The sequence below is a fragment of the Eschscholzia californica genome, unplaced genomic scaffold (assembly GCF_041429995.1).
Source record: "Eschscholzia californica isolate CP2 unplaced genomic scaffold, dmEscCali1.0.p SCAF_3, whole genome shotgun sequence".
Lineage (NCBI taxonomy): Eukaryota > Viridiplantae > Streptophyta > Magnoliopsida > Ranunculales > Papaveraceae > Eschscholzia > Eschscholzia californica.
Genome location: NW_028238420.1, coordinates 63,876,030 through 63,891,183, shown reverse-complemented (window position 1 = coordinate 63,891,183; position 15,154 = coordinate 63,876,030). Strand labels below are relative to the sequence as shown.

At 34.1% G+C, this 15,154-nt stretch overlaps 1 protein-coding gene and 1 pseudogene across 4 annotated transcripts; one reads left to right on the top strand and one right to left on the bottom strand.

Moving 5' to 3' along the window:
* The first annotated feature begins 324 nt into the window (after window positions 1-324).
* Window positions 325-3,460, top strand: LOC147553207 (putative myosin-binding protein 5). Of its 3 annotated transcripts, none has more exons than XM_086669007.1 (4): window positions 325-1,604; window positions 1,819-2,691; window positions 2,768-2,977; window positions 3,110-3,460. In XM_086669007.1, exons 1-3 carry the CDS (start codon window positions 863-865, stop codon window positions 2,974-2,976), a joined length of 1,824 nt encoding a protein of 607 aa, XP_086525133.1. In that variant the 5' UTR covers window positions 325-862; the 3' UTR covers window position 2,977; window positions 3,110-3,460. The 3 variants fall into 3 exon arrangements, with proteins under 3 accessions (XP_086525133.1, XP_086525134.1, XP_086525135.1); XM_086669008.1 differs by having other exon boundaries at window positions 488-1,604; window positions 2,768-3,018; XM_086669009.1 differs by having other exon boundaries at window positions 530-1,604; window positions 2,768-2,990.
* Window positions 3,461-4,132: 672 nt separating this feature from the next.
* LOC147553206 (serine/threonine-protein phosphatase PP2A catalytic subunit-like) lies at window positions 4,133-7,358 on the bottom strand (annotated as a pseudogene). Its single transcript, XR_015237565.1, has 6 exons — window positions 6,960-7,358; window positions 5,788-5,897; window positions 5,200-5,308; window positions 5,027-5,104; window positions 4,732-4,922; window positions 4,133-4,606 (listed from the first exon to the last, which is right to left on the bottom strand). The product of XR_015237565.1 is annotated as a serine/threonine-protein phosphatase PP2A catalytic subunit-like (transcript).
* Window positions 7,359-15,154: the final 7,796 nt, after the last annotated feature.

The window sequence follows — 15,154 nt, the reverse complement described above, 5'->3', positions numbered from 1 at the left end:
TCTAGCTCCTAAAAGTATTATTGTAGCTCTTAAGAAAAATAGTTTGTAGATACATTTGGATGTTTTAACAAGCAAATCAGTAAGCGAATCTTCATGCCTCACGCGCATATGGGATCACGAAAAGTCTCTGAAACAGTATCACTCATGTAAACGAAAAATTGACAAATTAATACCGATTAGATTAGTTGCATCCATGCCAACAAGAAGAGTCCTGTATAGGTCCACATGCACACATAAATAACATTAATCGCATTGTTGTGGTACTATAAAACTCTAGGCCAAAATGATCGCATACATAATAGTACCATGCGACAACGTTTTAGTACATTATTATATTATTTGATTTCAGATTGTACTCTTGGCGTCTAGTTCTCAACCTTTCATTATGAATGTTGTCAAAGTTGTTAGAAATGGTTTGTGAGGAAAGTACTAACCCTTTTGGGTTGGTTAACCAATCAAAAGGAAAAGAAAGAGTAGAAAATAAATTAGAGGTGAGAAACTACAAAGGAAAGAAAACAAACAATAAAAACAGTTATTTCAGTTAATGGTTAGAACAAGGAGACTCCAATAAATTGTTTTTCAATTTCTATTTATATACAAACAATCACAACCAAATCCAACCTCCTTTAAATTACTATCCGTCCTCTCTCTGTCCCTTCTCTCTCTCATTTTGTAATCTTTTGGCAATTTTTCTCTCTTTTCTCTCTGCTAGATCATGATCTTGGTTGTTTCTTCAACCTATAGATCATGATCTTCTAATCTTCTCATATTGCAGGATTTTGAAGTTTTTCATTTCACAGAGAGAAAGAGAGAAAGAAAATTGGGTTTTTGCTAAATTTGATTTTCATTGTGAATCCAAAAAATGGCCAAGAAATCATTCAAGCAATACATAGAACAAAATTTTGGAAAAATTCCTTATTTTTTAATCTATGTTGTTCTTGAATGGACATTAATAGCTATCTTGTTTATCGATGGGTTAATCGCTTTTGCAGCTAACGAATTCGCTAGGTTCTTTGAATTGCAAATCCCATGTTTGCTTTGCACGAGACTTGATCATGTTTTGGTTCGACGAAAATCGGATTTTTATTACAATGATTCAATTTGTGAATCACATAGAAAAGATGTGTCATCTAAAGCTTATTGTCATGTTCATAAAAGATTGGCTGATATTCAACAAATGTGTGAGGCTTGTTTGCTTTCATTTGCTACTGAAAATAAGCCTTCTTGTGATCCATACAAGTCTTTGGTGGGGATTTTAGGGGCCGATCTCGAAACCACAGTTGACGAAAATCATAAACTTGTTGTTGTTGAAGAAGACGAGCTTTTACACGTCGAGAAAAGTAGTATTCATCGGTGTTCTTGTTGTGGTGAGCCTCTTAGGGTTAAATCTACGTTTCAACAGGCGTTAGTTCGAAGTTTGACAATGAATAGAGTGGATGTTCCTCAAGCTCCAACTCCATCCCCTCGAGGAGTGCTCCCAATGAAAAATGAAGAATCGCGTGGGATTGATATGTTGCCTCATATTCAATATGCAGAGCTCAACAATGAAATGGAGATGCCCGAAGATGAAGAGGGCTCAACCTTACTAATTCAAGATGGTAAAAGTGAGTTGTTCCATTATTATTGTTATTATGTGCTTAATTGGTCAGACATGAAACCATGTCTTCTGCATATCTCTCACGAATCTTATCTGATACCATGTTAACAACCACTTTCTCTAAAAACTCGACATGTTACATAAAATATACATATATATATATATATACACATTCATTTATCCACATGCTTCTAACAATGTGCATGGTTTTTTGAGAATAGGTAAGGAGGATATAAAAGCCGCAACTGTGCCCTTACTAACAGAATGCGAGGATGTAAACGAAGAAGATTCAAAGACACCAAGTTTCATTAAGGCAAACAGGTTCTTCCCATTTGCGCAAACAGATTCTGCAACAGCGAGCCCTAGATGGCTCGCTCGGCTCCCAAAGAAGCTATTGCCCGAGAAGACAGACATAGGGATGGAGCCTCTGGAAGGCATCACACCAAAGGCATCCAAAGAACCCCTTGATGGTGATACCATTTTGAATCACTTGAAAAGACAAGTCCGGTTAGATCGAAAATCTTTGATAGCTTTGTACATGGAATTAGATGAAGAACGGAATGCTTCTGCAGTTGCGGCGAACCAAGCAATGGCAATGATAACTCGATTACAAACAGAGAAGGCGGCGATAGAGATGGAAGCTTTACAATATCTAAGAATGATGGAGGAACAAGCCGAATATGATCAACAAGCTTTACAAGCAATGAAAGAACAACTTAACAAGAGAGAGGAGGATATAAAAATCTTAGAGGAAGAACTCGACACTTATAGACAAAGATTTGAATACGAAGAAGGACTCAATACAGATGATTTCCAAGATTTTAACCCGCACGAGCTAGTCTCATCCGAATGTGGTAGTTGTCAACCAATTCTTGATGAAGAAGTTGAGAAACCTGAACGAGCATTTGAAGAAATCGAGTCTTCTCAATTAGAGGACGGGTCAACAATAGTCGAAGAACTTACAATAGATCTTGAAAATGAAAGAAATCATCTATTGGAACGATTAAGAACTTTAATGAAAACCCATTCGTCACCAAATCCTGAGGTTGAATCAGAGCTAGAGAGCTCTAATATTATGAAAGATGAGAATCTAGGTAACTTGTTAGAAGTTCTATTGAAGTCGCAGATTTTGATATCAATGAAAACTTAAATTTCTTTCTGTCATGGCAGGAGATAGCACTGAGAATACCATTAACAAAGAAATTACTTATGTGAATGAGAGATTGGAAGCTCTTGAAATCGACAAGGAATTTTTAAAACACGCTGCAACGTCGATACAAAAAGGCCATGAACGAATACAACTACTCAAGGAGGTAGCTCAACATCTAAGGGAGCTTCGGCACAGAGAAAAGAGACCCTTAGAAGTTCTCGCAGCTTGAGGTCGTCTCACCTTGTTCGTTTTAATTCTACTTACTCTCTTAGTATTCCTATTCTCGCGTTATCCCCATCTACAAGAAAATCAAAGAACCCGTAATTTTCTTTGTTATAATTTGTATTGCTTTCAATTTTCAGGGCGTACACACATTTTCTTCGCTTTAATGGACAACGAAGATCATCGTGACATTGAACTGCCCTATACTAATTCTTGCTTGATGCTTTCATAGAGTAAAGAGGCAATTTTTCGTGGACTGGGTTCAAGTTTAGACGGCTTAAAAACGGAAGAACTAAGTATTTACGAAATCGCCTATTTTTCTTTAGGTTTATGGCTTTTGTGTTCCTTTTTTCTGGATGTAGTGAAAAGCTAGAAACTATCCACAGTCTGTAATGTTGCATTCTACTTCAATGTAGGTTTCTTCAACTAATGTACTCAATCGCCATCTTTGGTAAAAATATTTTTTATAGGATTCTTTCACTTTCTTTTTAGTTCCTTTTTTGTTCCTTCTTTTCATTTTAGAGCAAACATCCTTAGTTCCTCTATGTTTTTCAATGATCTGAATTCTGTAATCTGAATACAATCTATTGTGTACTTTTTATTGTCTGACATTCTTTTACCTTTCTAAAGGATTTGCACTCAATTCATGTGTTTCGACGTCAAAAGCAAGTTTTAATTTGAGACGAAGGCTTTCCGATCGAATTATATTTGGGAGATAAATGCAAACGTAGAGTTTGTAAGTGAACCACACATAAAACTCATATTCAGATCCTTACAAAAAACAAACAGCACCTTAGTTTTAGTAGAGTTTAGTAGGAGCTAAATTCCTTTGTTTGTTTAGGAAGTTAATAGAAAACATAAATAATATGAAATTACTTTTCCTTCTATCGTATCAGAATTAGATCCAATACCCCTTCGATGAGATGATAGTATAGTTTGTTGGTTATGAAATAGACCAAGAAAAATCTCAAGACTCGTGATTCCTTCATCCAAACAGACCGACTCATTTTCGAATCTAGAATTTTTTTTGCAATATTCTCAAAACGTGTTTATACCGTTGTAATGTTGTATTACATGAATAAATTTATAATTAGCATTAATGAACTCCTAATGCCAGCGAAAGCCATAAATCAGACAGAAAAGAGAATCACTAATAGCAACACTAAAAGAAACAACTCCTATACAAATTGAACCATAGTTCAGTGGTTACATTTCAAGTCAGAAAAATGTTATATTGTGCCTTATACATGTAGATTTTCTCATTTATTTAGATTGGAAGAAAGATGATTTGACAATTTCATCTTGATGAGACAAAAGAATAAGTGTATACATATATTTGACATGAAAAGTTGGTTCTGCTAAGATACATCTACAGAGAAAATCAGCGAGGAAAAAAACATTACCAGATCGAAGGAAATTTTGATCCATATTTTCTCCAATCAGCTGTGAAGAAAGTAGTGGAATCACAAAAAATAATCTGGAGTTTTGTGAGTGGTATCTGGTTCAGTTTGCCGAGGGGCAGGATCAAATCGGAGGAAATTTTGATCCATATTTTCTCCAATCTCAAGTATTGCTGCCATATTCCCACAACGATAACAGTAGTTTGGTGCGCTAAAGACTATAACGACGTTTTTCTCCTGAAAGTTTTTAGAATACAATTTAAACAAGTTTGGACGAAATAGTGGTTCATGAATCAAGCGAAGAAAAGAGAATCAAGGCGAAATTCTAGAGAACTAGTTCATGAAGTCCTAAGTTCACTGACCTGAGACCAATTGAAACCTCCCATTACCAGCTGATGGGCTCTAGCGATGAGGGTGAGCCCATTTGTATGGTTAAATTGAGCAGCAATATGTGTCCAACTGTGTAGCCGGCCCCACGAGGTGAAATTCCCCACCCACATCGGTCATCTGGGTCGGACCATAAGAGGTCGCACATTGGTCCTTCATGTGGAACCTGCTCTCTCAACCGAATAAACAATGTTAATCAATTATAATGGAAATTATAAGATCATACATTACAATAGCAATTTATGTAGTAAGACAAATGCGTTCGCAGACCTCCTGTATACGGTCCAAGGCCCGAATGTTATCTAACGTGTCCAAGGATGGAGAAAGTCCACCATGCAAGCAAAACACCTATGAGTTCACAATAAGTGCTTGTCAAAACCCAAAAGTAATCATAAAGCAACTACGCCTATAAAAGAACCAAGTTCATCAAAAAAAAGTTAGACCTGATTCTCTATAAGGGCTGTAAGAGGTAGATAGTCAAAAAGGTCCGTGAAGTACTTGCACACATTTGCGTTTCCATATTTCCTCAAGCATTCATCATAGAATCAATAACTGAAACCAGAGTTATTTACTGCAGTTAACTCGGATAACCAAATTATAAGGACAATTCGCTTTTACAAGTATTGATCATAGATGAGCTGAAGTATCATGTGTTGAAACATATAATAAACTGTAGAGATGTGTCAGTCTGTGTCTGTAGGGATGGATTTAAATAAATGTTTATTTCTTGTCCATTTATACGCATTTCTGACAAATGTCCGTCGAGGAATAAAATGGGGTGCCCTAATCTTTTTAGAAAGACATAATTGATAAGTGGGTAAGTTTGTGCTACTATCAGACGCATTCAAGAGATTAAGTTCTTTGGGGTCCACGCATACATCGGATTACATCCTTCTGTATACCTAGAACTTGTGGCGACCAATGTCATTAATAAGCGATAATAAATTCATCTGTTTTGTCCTCTAGAAAGGTCTTTATGTTTCCAATAAGCGCATTAAAGAACAAAGACCAAAAACAAACCACATGCTTACACTTGAGTTATTTGCCGGCTCTCTTCCTCTTAAGATTGTAATTCTGTCTCGATAACAAACTTTCAAGGCTACCAAAAGTGTGACAGTCTCCACAGAGTGATATCCTCGATCTATAATAACAAAACAAAACAACGGCACGACACAGCAAGATGTAAGATAACTTTTAAAGAATTAATAAAGATGTCTCAGAGTTACGTATTACACAAGAAAAATATTGAAAGTAGTTTGTCATTTGTACATTTTTAGGCCTAAGGGTATATTAAACGTATAAAAAGAAAAAAAAAACAAATGGTCCATAAAAACATTTTCTTGACGTGCAAACCGCATACACACTTACAGTTACAAGTCACCTAGGAGAGCGTAATTGAGTTAACTACTAAACTCTTGCTAATCTGGGAAAGTAATATCAAGTATCAACAACCTTAGGCATGTTAGGAGGTAGAAATAAGTTGCGGGTCAGCTCATGAAAAGGTTTTTACAATGATTGATGACAGGTCCATTCACAACTCAATCGTGAAAAATTGCCTTCGGTTTTGTTCATCAGAGAGATTTATAATGTAGTTAACAGCCTTTCTACGATACTTAGGTGCCAAACTGTCAATATCCCAATGCATCGGTTGAGCCGTCACCCGACTCACCTCACCACTTGGGGTGAAGAATATGAACAGTATTAAATCAGGAAAGCTGTTTTCATTTTAACATGGATAGTGATAAAGTAAAGATGTTTTGGCAGTCTTCTTCGAGGCCTTGCCGAGTTGTGGCAATGAGGTAGGCAAGAAGGAGCCCTGAGCACGTGTCCAATGCTCAAGTCAAGGCTCTTGGTGTTGAAGAAGTATTAATGGTGGACTGGTACTAATCTATGTGAATGTATATATATATATGAAACAAATTCAACCAGACTCTTCTAGTGACATTCCTATAGCTTCATTTAAACACATGTACCAAGAATAATTTGTGAACCAAACCCTAAACATCAAGCAATCAGAATCTCCAGAAAAATTAAGACATAACCCATATGAAAACCTAAAACCAAGCAACATATTCAACCTAATAACCTAGTAAAAAAAATTCCTTCTTAAAAATTTCATCATCTCAGACAAGCAATTAAGCAAAATATAGTGGTTAATGAATCTAAGTGATAGAGTAAGAGAAATGAAATCAATCAAACTGACCTACATAATCTTCCATAAAGAGATAATTAGTATCAGGAGGATTTCCACCAATCCGAAACAACTCAATTAGGTCATGAAATTGTCCATGAATATCTCCACAAACAGTAACCGGACATTTTCACCGGTTGTACGTTCCATTCTTCAATAAGAATAGCCCTAGCTTGTTCACATAGGGCTTTTACGTCTCCTTCTGATAAAGGTTTGCATTCCATTAGATGCTCGATCTGATGATCCAGATCTGCGTAAGAAGGCATGTTTTGGGGGTTTTCGTTTATTCTTCTCCTCTGATCTGAAAATTACCGATCAGGAGAACGATTATCGGACTGAATTCGATGGAAATGTTTAGCTAATTACGTATTGATGACAGCAATTGGAATCGTATGTTTTTGGATGAGAGAATAAAATTAGGGTTGTTTCAACAAAAAAAAAAAAGAACAAAATTAGGGTTTTGGATCAAAATGACATATAGGGAGATAGGGCAGTTTAGTTATCAGAAGATTGTATGTTTTAACGGATACTCAATCAGAAATAATATCTATGATAGATAAAGTAACAGACCCTCTGCTAAAAAGTAAAATATTACAATTTTGCTTAGAACAGACAAAAAACTCTCCTAGTTCCTTTGAGAAACCGAATATTACTAAACATTACAGTATGAAAGAAGTACTTCAAAGACTTGAAGGAAAACCAGAAACTTCTTTAAAACCTTCTACTTCTCAAGATTTAAGAAGTGAGGTAAATATAGTTAAATCTGAAATAAAACTCATCAGAGAAGAGTTAGATAACCAGAATATCAGACTTATTCAATTAGAAAGTCTAGCTGAAAAACATCAATCAAAAGATAAATCGATTGCTATTCTAAACACAGAACCATCTAGTATCTTAGATAATAATCTTATCTTTTTAAATACTATGCAGAAAATTACCTATCAGAAATGGTATATAAGTATTAATATTGTTATCAACAAAGAATATACCATTACTAATGCAGTAGCATTGGTGGATAGCGGAGCTGACATGAACTGTATTAGAGAAGGTTTAGTTCCGACTAAATACTTCGAAAAAACCGTACAATCTCTACATTCTGCAAGTGGAGATAGAATGCCAATTAATTATAAGCTACCTGAAGCTTATATTTGTAATAAAGGAATCTGTATTCCACAAACCTTTATTTTAATCCGAAATTTATCTCAAGAAGTTATTCTAGGAACTCCATTTATTAATTTATTTTTCCCTTATGACAAGATAGATGAAACCGGATTATATGCTAGTTTTCAGAATCATAAAATACATTTTGAATTTATTACTAGCCCTGAAACCAGGACTTTAAATGAGTTAGAATATTTAATTAATTCTAAAACTGCTCATTTAAACTTCTTACAAGAAGAAATACATAATTTGAATATTTCCGAGAAATTGAACTCCCCAGAAATAAAACTAAAAATCAAAGAAATTGAAAATCAATTTCTAACCGAAGTTTGTAGCAATATTCCCAATGCTTTTTGGGAAAGGAAAAAATATATTGTATCTTTACCTTATAAACCTGAATTTGATGAAAAAACTCAGATTCCGACTAAGGCTCGTCCTAGTCAAATGAATGCTGAATATCTTGAACTTTGTAAGAGAGAAATTCAAGATTTATTAGAAAAGAAGCTTATCAGAAAAAGTTATTCACCATGGAGTTGTACCGCTTTCTATGTGAATAAAGCAGCTGAAAAGGAAAGAGGTGTTCCAAGGCTTGTAGTAAATTACAAACCTTTGAGTGATGCTCTGAAATGGATTAGATATCCTATTCCAAACAAAAAAGATCTTTTAGATAGATTGCATTCTGCAAAAATATTTTCTAAATTTGATCTTAAATCTGGATACTATCAGATTCAACTAACTGAAGAAGATAGATATAAAACTGCATTTACTGTACCCTTTGGGCATTATGAATGGAATGTTATGCCATTCGGTTTAAAAAATGCCCCTTCAGAATTTCAAAATATTATGAACGATATTTTTATTCCGTATTCAAATTTTACTATTGTCTATATAGATGATATATTAGTATTTTCATCTAATATAGATCAACATTTTAGACATCTTAGAATTACAAAAGATGTTATCAGAAAAAATGGTTTAGTCATATCTGCACCTAAAATGAAACTCTTTCAAACTGAAGTTAGATTTCTAGGACAGAATATTAGTCAAGGGACAATAATCCCTATTGACAGAAGCATTGAATTTGCCTCTAAATTTCCTGATGAAATTAGAGACAAAAATCAATTGCAAAGATTTTTAGGTAGTCTTAATTATATAGCAGACTACTACCAGAATATAGCAATGGATAGTGCTATTTTATATGATAGGCTTAAAAAGAATCCATTACCTTGGGATGATCAGCATACCCAAGCAGTCCGAAAAATCAAACTTAGAGTAAAACAATTACCATGTCTAGGGTTAGCAAACCCTCAATGGTTCAAAATTGTTGAAACGGATGCCTCTGATATTGGTTATGGAGGTATTCTAAAACAGAAAAACCCTTCTACTAATAAAGATGAATTACTTAGATTCGCATCTGGAATGTGGAAGAATGCTCAGAAAAACTATTCCACCATCAAAAAAGAAATGTTATCAATAGTCAAATGCATTTCTAAATTTCAAGATGATTTATTAAATCAATCTTTTCTACTCCGTATTGACTGTAGTGCTGCAAAAGATATTTTGCAAAAGGATGTTAAAAATTTAGTTTCTAAACAAATTTTTGCAAGATGGCAATCTGAATTATCTGCATTCGATTTTAAAATTGAATATATTAAAGGAAATCAGAACTCTCTTCCTGATTTTTTAACCCGTGAATTTTTGCAGGATAAAGATGGAACCACCTGATAAAGGAGCAGGAGGATCTAGATATCCGAAGAAAGTAAATCAGAAAAAAGGGAAGTTTTCTTCTCTATCAGAATTCCCTGTAGTAGGATCATCCTCTCAGGATAAACCCAATCCGAAACTAACTGCTAAAGATATCCTAAAAAAAGAAATCATTTATGCTAAAAAGTTAATAACTGAAAAAATTCTATCTGTATCCTTAGAAGATGTCCAGTGGAAACATGATCCATGGCACATCAAAGAACGGTACTTAGGAGTACAAAACTATCCTATCCAAGATGGCAAGCATAGATATATCTATGAAGCCATTTTGAATGAAACAGAATCTGTACAAATGGTACACCACCATTATAATCTGAAAGACAGTAAGTCTCCTATAACACATTCTAAGTGTTATATAGTAAAAGTCTTACATATAACAGAATGGGCTCTTGACCCCTCAAGACCCAGAAGCCTGAAATTGAATGGTCAAAACTATAATTATTGGGATTATGTTTTGGCATGGTCATTCATGTTCTATTATCAGAATCCGATCAGGAAACACTCCTGGTTTATCAGTATTAACCCTGAAATTGTTAAAGGAAAAGGTTTCCCTCTCTGGTTTCTGCATTGGTGGGAGAAATTCGGTCCAGAACTGAGTTTCTTACCAGATACACTGAAAGACCCTTGGCTAAAATGGTATGAGTATCATCCAAAGCTCAAGGGAAAAACTGCAGAAAAAACCCCAAAAGGGTTATCAGCACTCTGTTATATGGCAGAGTTCAAAATACCATGGATATGGAGATGGGATCTAGAATTTCACTTTGATGATCTCTTAATTCCATGTATTAGCAGAACTTTTCATTACAAATGGTGGGATGGATTTCCTATTACAGATACCCATAAACTCATTTGTCAAACTGTAATTGAGTATGAAAATGCCTATAAGGCTACTCAAAAATCCGTATCTATTTCACCTTCTGATAATATTTTCCAATTTTTATTGGATGATATTCAGAAAAAATATCCAAACCTTTCATCTGTAGATCAACAGATTAAAGCTATGGAAATAATTAAAAATCAATTCCTAGCTCATCATCAGAAGCAAGATATAGAGACTGAAATTCTAGATGACTCGTCATCTCAAGAAAATCAGTATGCTGTATTGACTGGAGAAAGCCAAGATCCGAATGAGGATTTCGATGACTCAAAATCAGCAAAATCGGATACCTCAATGGCAGATTACTGGGATGCTATCATCGAAGTGCATTCTCAGAAGTTACTAAAATCTGCAAAAGGCAAACAAAAAGATCAGTAGTTTGCTACAGTTGTACAGTAAATCCGTATTTCAGTATTATTCGACAGTATCAGCATCTAGAAGACACTATTCAAAATAGTGATTGTCAGCTTAAATAGTAAAGGTCAAGACTGTTTCGACAGGAAGAGTCAAGAACTATTTTGACAGGAAGAGTCAAGAACTATTTCGACAGGAAGAGTCAAGAACTATTCTCAACAATAGAAGAGTCAAGAACTATTCTCAACAATAGAAGGCGGCTTACTGTGCCAACAGTAGATGGCGGCTTACTGTGACAAATAGTAAAAGGCAAATAGTAAAAGTCAATTTTACTATTCACTATTCATCAGAAGACGACAAAGTAGACCTGGAAACCGGAACTGTTCCGGTCATCTAAAAATTTTTATAAATTCCGAATGTTGGTTCATTCTGAACCAAAGTTTTTCCTTCAAAGTTTTTCCTTCTAAGTCTTTTCAAGTTTTTAGTTTCTTCTCTCTTTCTCTATCAAGCTCTGTAATAGTAGTTTGTAATTAAAGCTAGAAGATTAATAAAGCCGAAGTATTTTGAAGATTAAGTCTGGTTTCTGCTCTCCCATCTTTGTAAGTTTTCTCTTTATCGGTATTTTGAAGATTAAGTCTGGTTTCTGCTCTCCCATCTTTGTAAGTTTTCTCTTTATCGGTATTTTGAAGATTAAGTCTGGTTTCTGCTCATCTTTGTAAGTTTTCTCTTTATCTCTTATGTTAAACGATCCTTCTTAATATTGGTTATCTAGACTTCATTTTTATGTGATAAAAGAGCAAAAAATTTCCCATGGAACTTTTAATGAAGTTGTAGGACTTGTAGTTCAAAAAAAAAAAAAAAAAAGTTGTAGGACTTGTATACTAAATGACCCAACAAAGTATTTCAACAAAAAAAAAAGACCCAACAAAGTGGATTTCACATTATACTTTCAACAAAAAAAAAAAAGTGGATTTCACAATATAGATTACATTGTAAATAAATAAATAAATAAAAACGTTTTGATTTGTGTCAAAAACTCCGGTAAAAAAAAAAAGAAAAAAAGAAGAAGAGTTGATCAGAAAATAAAGACCATTGACTCTCGTTTAGGTTCTAAGTAGATTTTGATTTTCAGCTAAAAATACAAAAAGAGATAAATTCAAATCCACCCTAAACAAAAAGCCTAAATAGTTAACGACTTTTCTTGAATAATACAATTATATCTCAGTAAAAACTTGTGATTTTGGTTTTTCAATTTTGATATTTTTATGTCAATTATGTCAGAAACACAACTATTGTCAATTTTGTTGGTGTTCTATCTAAAATAAATTCATAAAAAATCCAAAATCAACCACTCAGACGAATCACAAACTTCAGTTAAATTTCATATTTGACTAAAAAAGCAAGTTACCTCCAAAAGGGAACATAAACCGAAAAATTCTTCAAGAGAAAAACCATAAAAAGAAAAGAAAAAGCAACGACCCATGCTTGATATATATATTTACAACATAACTTTTTTTTATAGTATCTACTAACATACTTGTTGTAGACTTGTAGGTCACTATATATTTGAGTCTATCTTGTGGAGTATTTTTCATGATTATATGTATGAGAAGCTTAATGTTGAAAGAGCTTGGCTTTCTTTGATTCACCTTACCAACTTCTCCATAAACAAATTTTGAAATAGTTTGACAAAGTGGGTTTCTCATGCCTTCATCAAAAAAAAAAGTGGGTTTCTCATAAAATGTCTTTCTTCTATACAAGTTAAACATTCTCAAAACCCAATCAATATACTCCTCAATTAAGCTTGACTTGGTGGTTCTTTTGACTTCCTTGCTCTCCTAAGAAGTAAACACCAACAAAAAAAAGGAAAAATATTAATAAAATCATTAATAGTTAAAAACAAATAATATAACTTTCTTAAAATCATTTCTATGTTATTCAATCAATTTGTATCCGAAAAATGACAGAGAACTAGAAAATCCAGACATACTCTAGACATACATCCTATGTGGCTTGATGTGATTCGTGTTTTTGATGATTCTAATTCACTAGCAACGAATCACGGTTATGATTCTTGTATTTAATTGAAGAAATGGGGGAGTAGAAATAACTGCATGATATACCGGTTATGAATTGGATCAGAACCCCTAGGAACTTTTCTCTTGTTCATCATGTAATTAGTTCGACGATCGGAAAACTTATTCGAATTAACAACAGTAAGAGTATCTGTTCTTTCTATCATCTTCAAACTTGTCCATATTATTGAAGGTTTGGTATTGATTGTTTTTGTGTTTGTTGATCTTGATGATATTTGATCACTAGCAATATAGACCCCAAGAAAACTCATGATAATAACTAAAGTTCTAAACAGAGTCTTTAGAGCTCTACAAGATGAACCCATCTTTTATTTATTCTCTTCTTCGTACTTATTGTTCTCTTTACTCTCTCTCTCTCTCTCTCTCTCTCTCTCTCTCTCTCTCTCTCTCTCTCTCTCTCTCTCTCTCTCTCTCTCTCTCTCTCTCTCTCTTTAGGTAGTCACCTTGTTTGAGATCAATGGTGAAGAAGAGATTATTAAAACAACCATGGTGGTGTGGGTATAGTTGTCATAGGTGTTGGTTGATGGTGGTGGTGATTTTTTTAGTTTCCTCAACATCTTCAACAAATAAGGAATATTAAGAGAAGATGGTAAGGAGGAGAAGGCAAAGGCAAGTATTTTATGGTAGGTAAGTTTAAGAAGTTAATTGTTGCAATGTTACCTTTCTTTATAGATGGATGGAAGCGATTCTGTTACACTTTGTCACACATTACAATGGAACAGAGAGAGGAATTAGAAAGAGAGAGGTGGGTATCTACTTCTTTGATTTGTGGTGCTACTTCAAACACACCGAAATGGGACGGAAATAGGGGTGATAATTAGGGTTGCATGTGGGCAAGCGTTATTGAAAGTGTTGACATAAACTCTAAAATATTGGAAGCCCCAAATTCGATTCCCAGAAGAAGTGAAATCTATGGTTTATTGAACTTGAATTATTAAAAGTATAAATAATGTAATTACTTTGTGGGGTTTTATTAATGCCTTGTAACGTCTAACTTAGATCGTAGGCGATTTTTCAAAAAAACTAATAATAATTAGGGTTACATGATCGTAATCGAACTCCCAAACACTTAATTGGTCACAAATTGGAGACCAAAACAAAATTAACCCAAAAAACAAACATATCCTATACCAACATGAGAATCGATAGTCCATCAACAAAATGATAAAGTCCGTCCAGAGAGATAGACTATTCACTTAGATTTGGAGTGTACATTGACTATTAACTTTTTATAACATTTTTTTTTGAAAAAAAAAAAATTTTAAATGTACAACGGCCCAAAAAAGTTAAGACTCACAATAGTGCAATAATCTATCTACTACCACCCAACTCTCCATAAAGTCTCGTAAAAAAAAAAGGGAAATGATAGAGTGACTTAGAAATTGGTACTTAGAGGGTGACATATTTCCTCATTTAGAAATAAAAGCGGTCCCCACCGTAGTCAAACTTTGAAAAAACCTTGTCTTTTAGTGATTCCACATCAGCTGGGCATTAAAATGCCCAAAAAATTTGGGCTCTCTAGCATCTCCCAAAAAAAAAACTCTCCATAAATCATCAACACCCACTAAAAGAAATGTGTTTCGAGACATTGAGTCTAGGCAGAATACGTAGTAGACATTTACTGTTGTTATTTGAGTTATTTTCTTTTGAGTATAATTCTATTTGGCCCCCTACTTTCTGATCAGCTTCTTTTATGGCTCTCTGTTTTTTGTAAATTCAAATATAACTTTCCTTTTTAATGTAAATGTCATAACTACTCTTCCTATAAATATCTTTTTAAAATAAAATTAAATAGAAAACATGAATTTTATCTCACTTCCTTCTCCACCTCACATCTCTCTACACGTCACCTCTCTCCAACTCACCTCTTTCTTCTCCGACGAAGGTCGTCGGCCAGAAAATTTTCTGGCCGACTACCTTCGAACATAAAAAAAATCTCATCTCTCTCTCTCTCT

What these genes read in the sequence shown, in the direction of transcription:
- LOC147553207 (XM_086669007.1), top strand. Translation starts at nt 863, where the DNA reads ATGGCCAAGAAATCATTCAAGCAATACATAGAACAAAATTTTGGAAAA. An exon ending in ACTAATTCAAGATGGTAAAA is followed by an intron (nt 1,605 to 1,818) that starts GTGAGTTGTTCC and finishes TTTTGAGAATAG; the next exon opens with GTAAGGAGGATATAAAAGCC. An exon ending in TATGAAAGATGAGAATCTAG is followed by an intron (nt 2,692 to 2,767) that starts GTAACTTGTTAG and finishes CTGTCATGGCAG; the next exon opens with GAGATAGCACTGAGAATACC.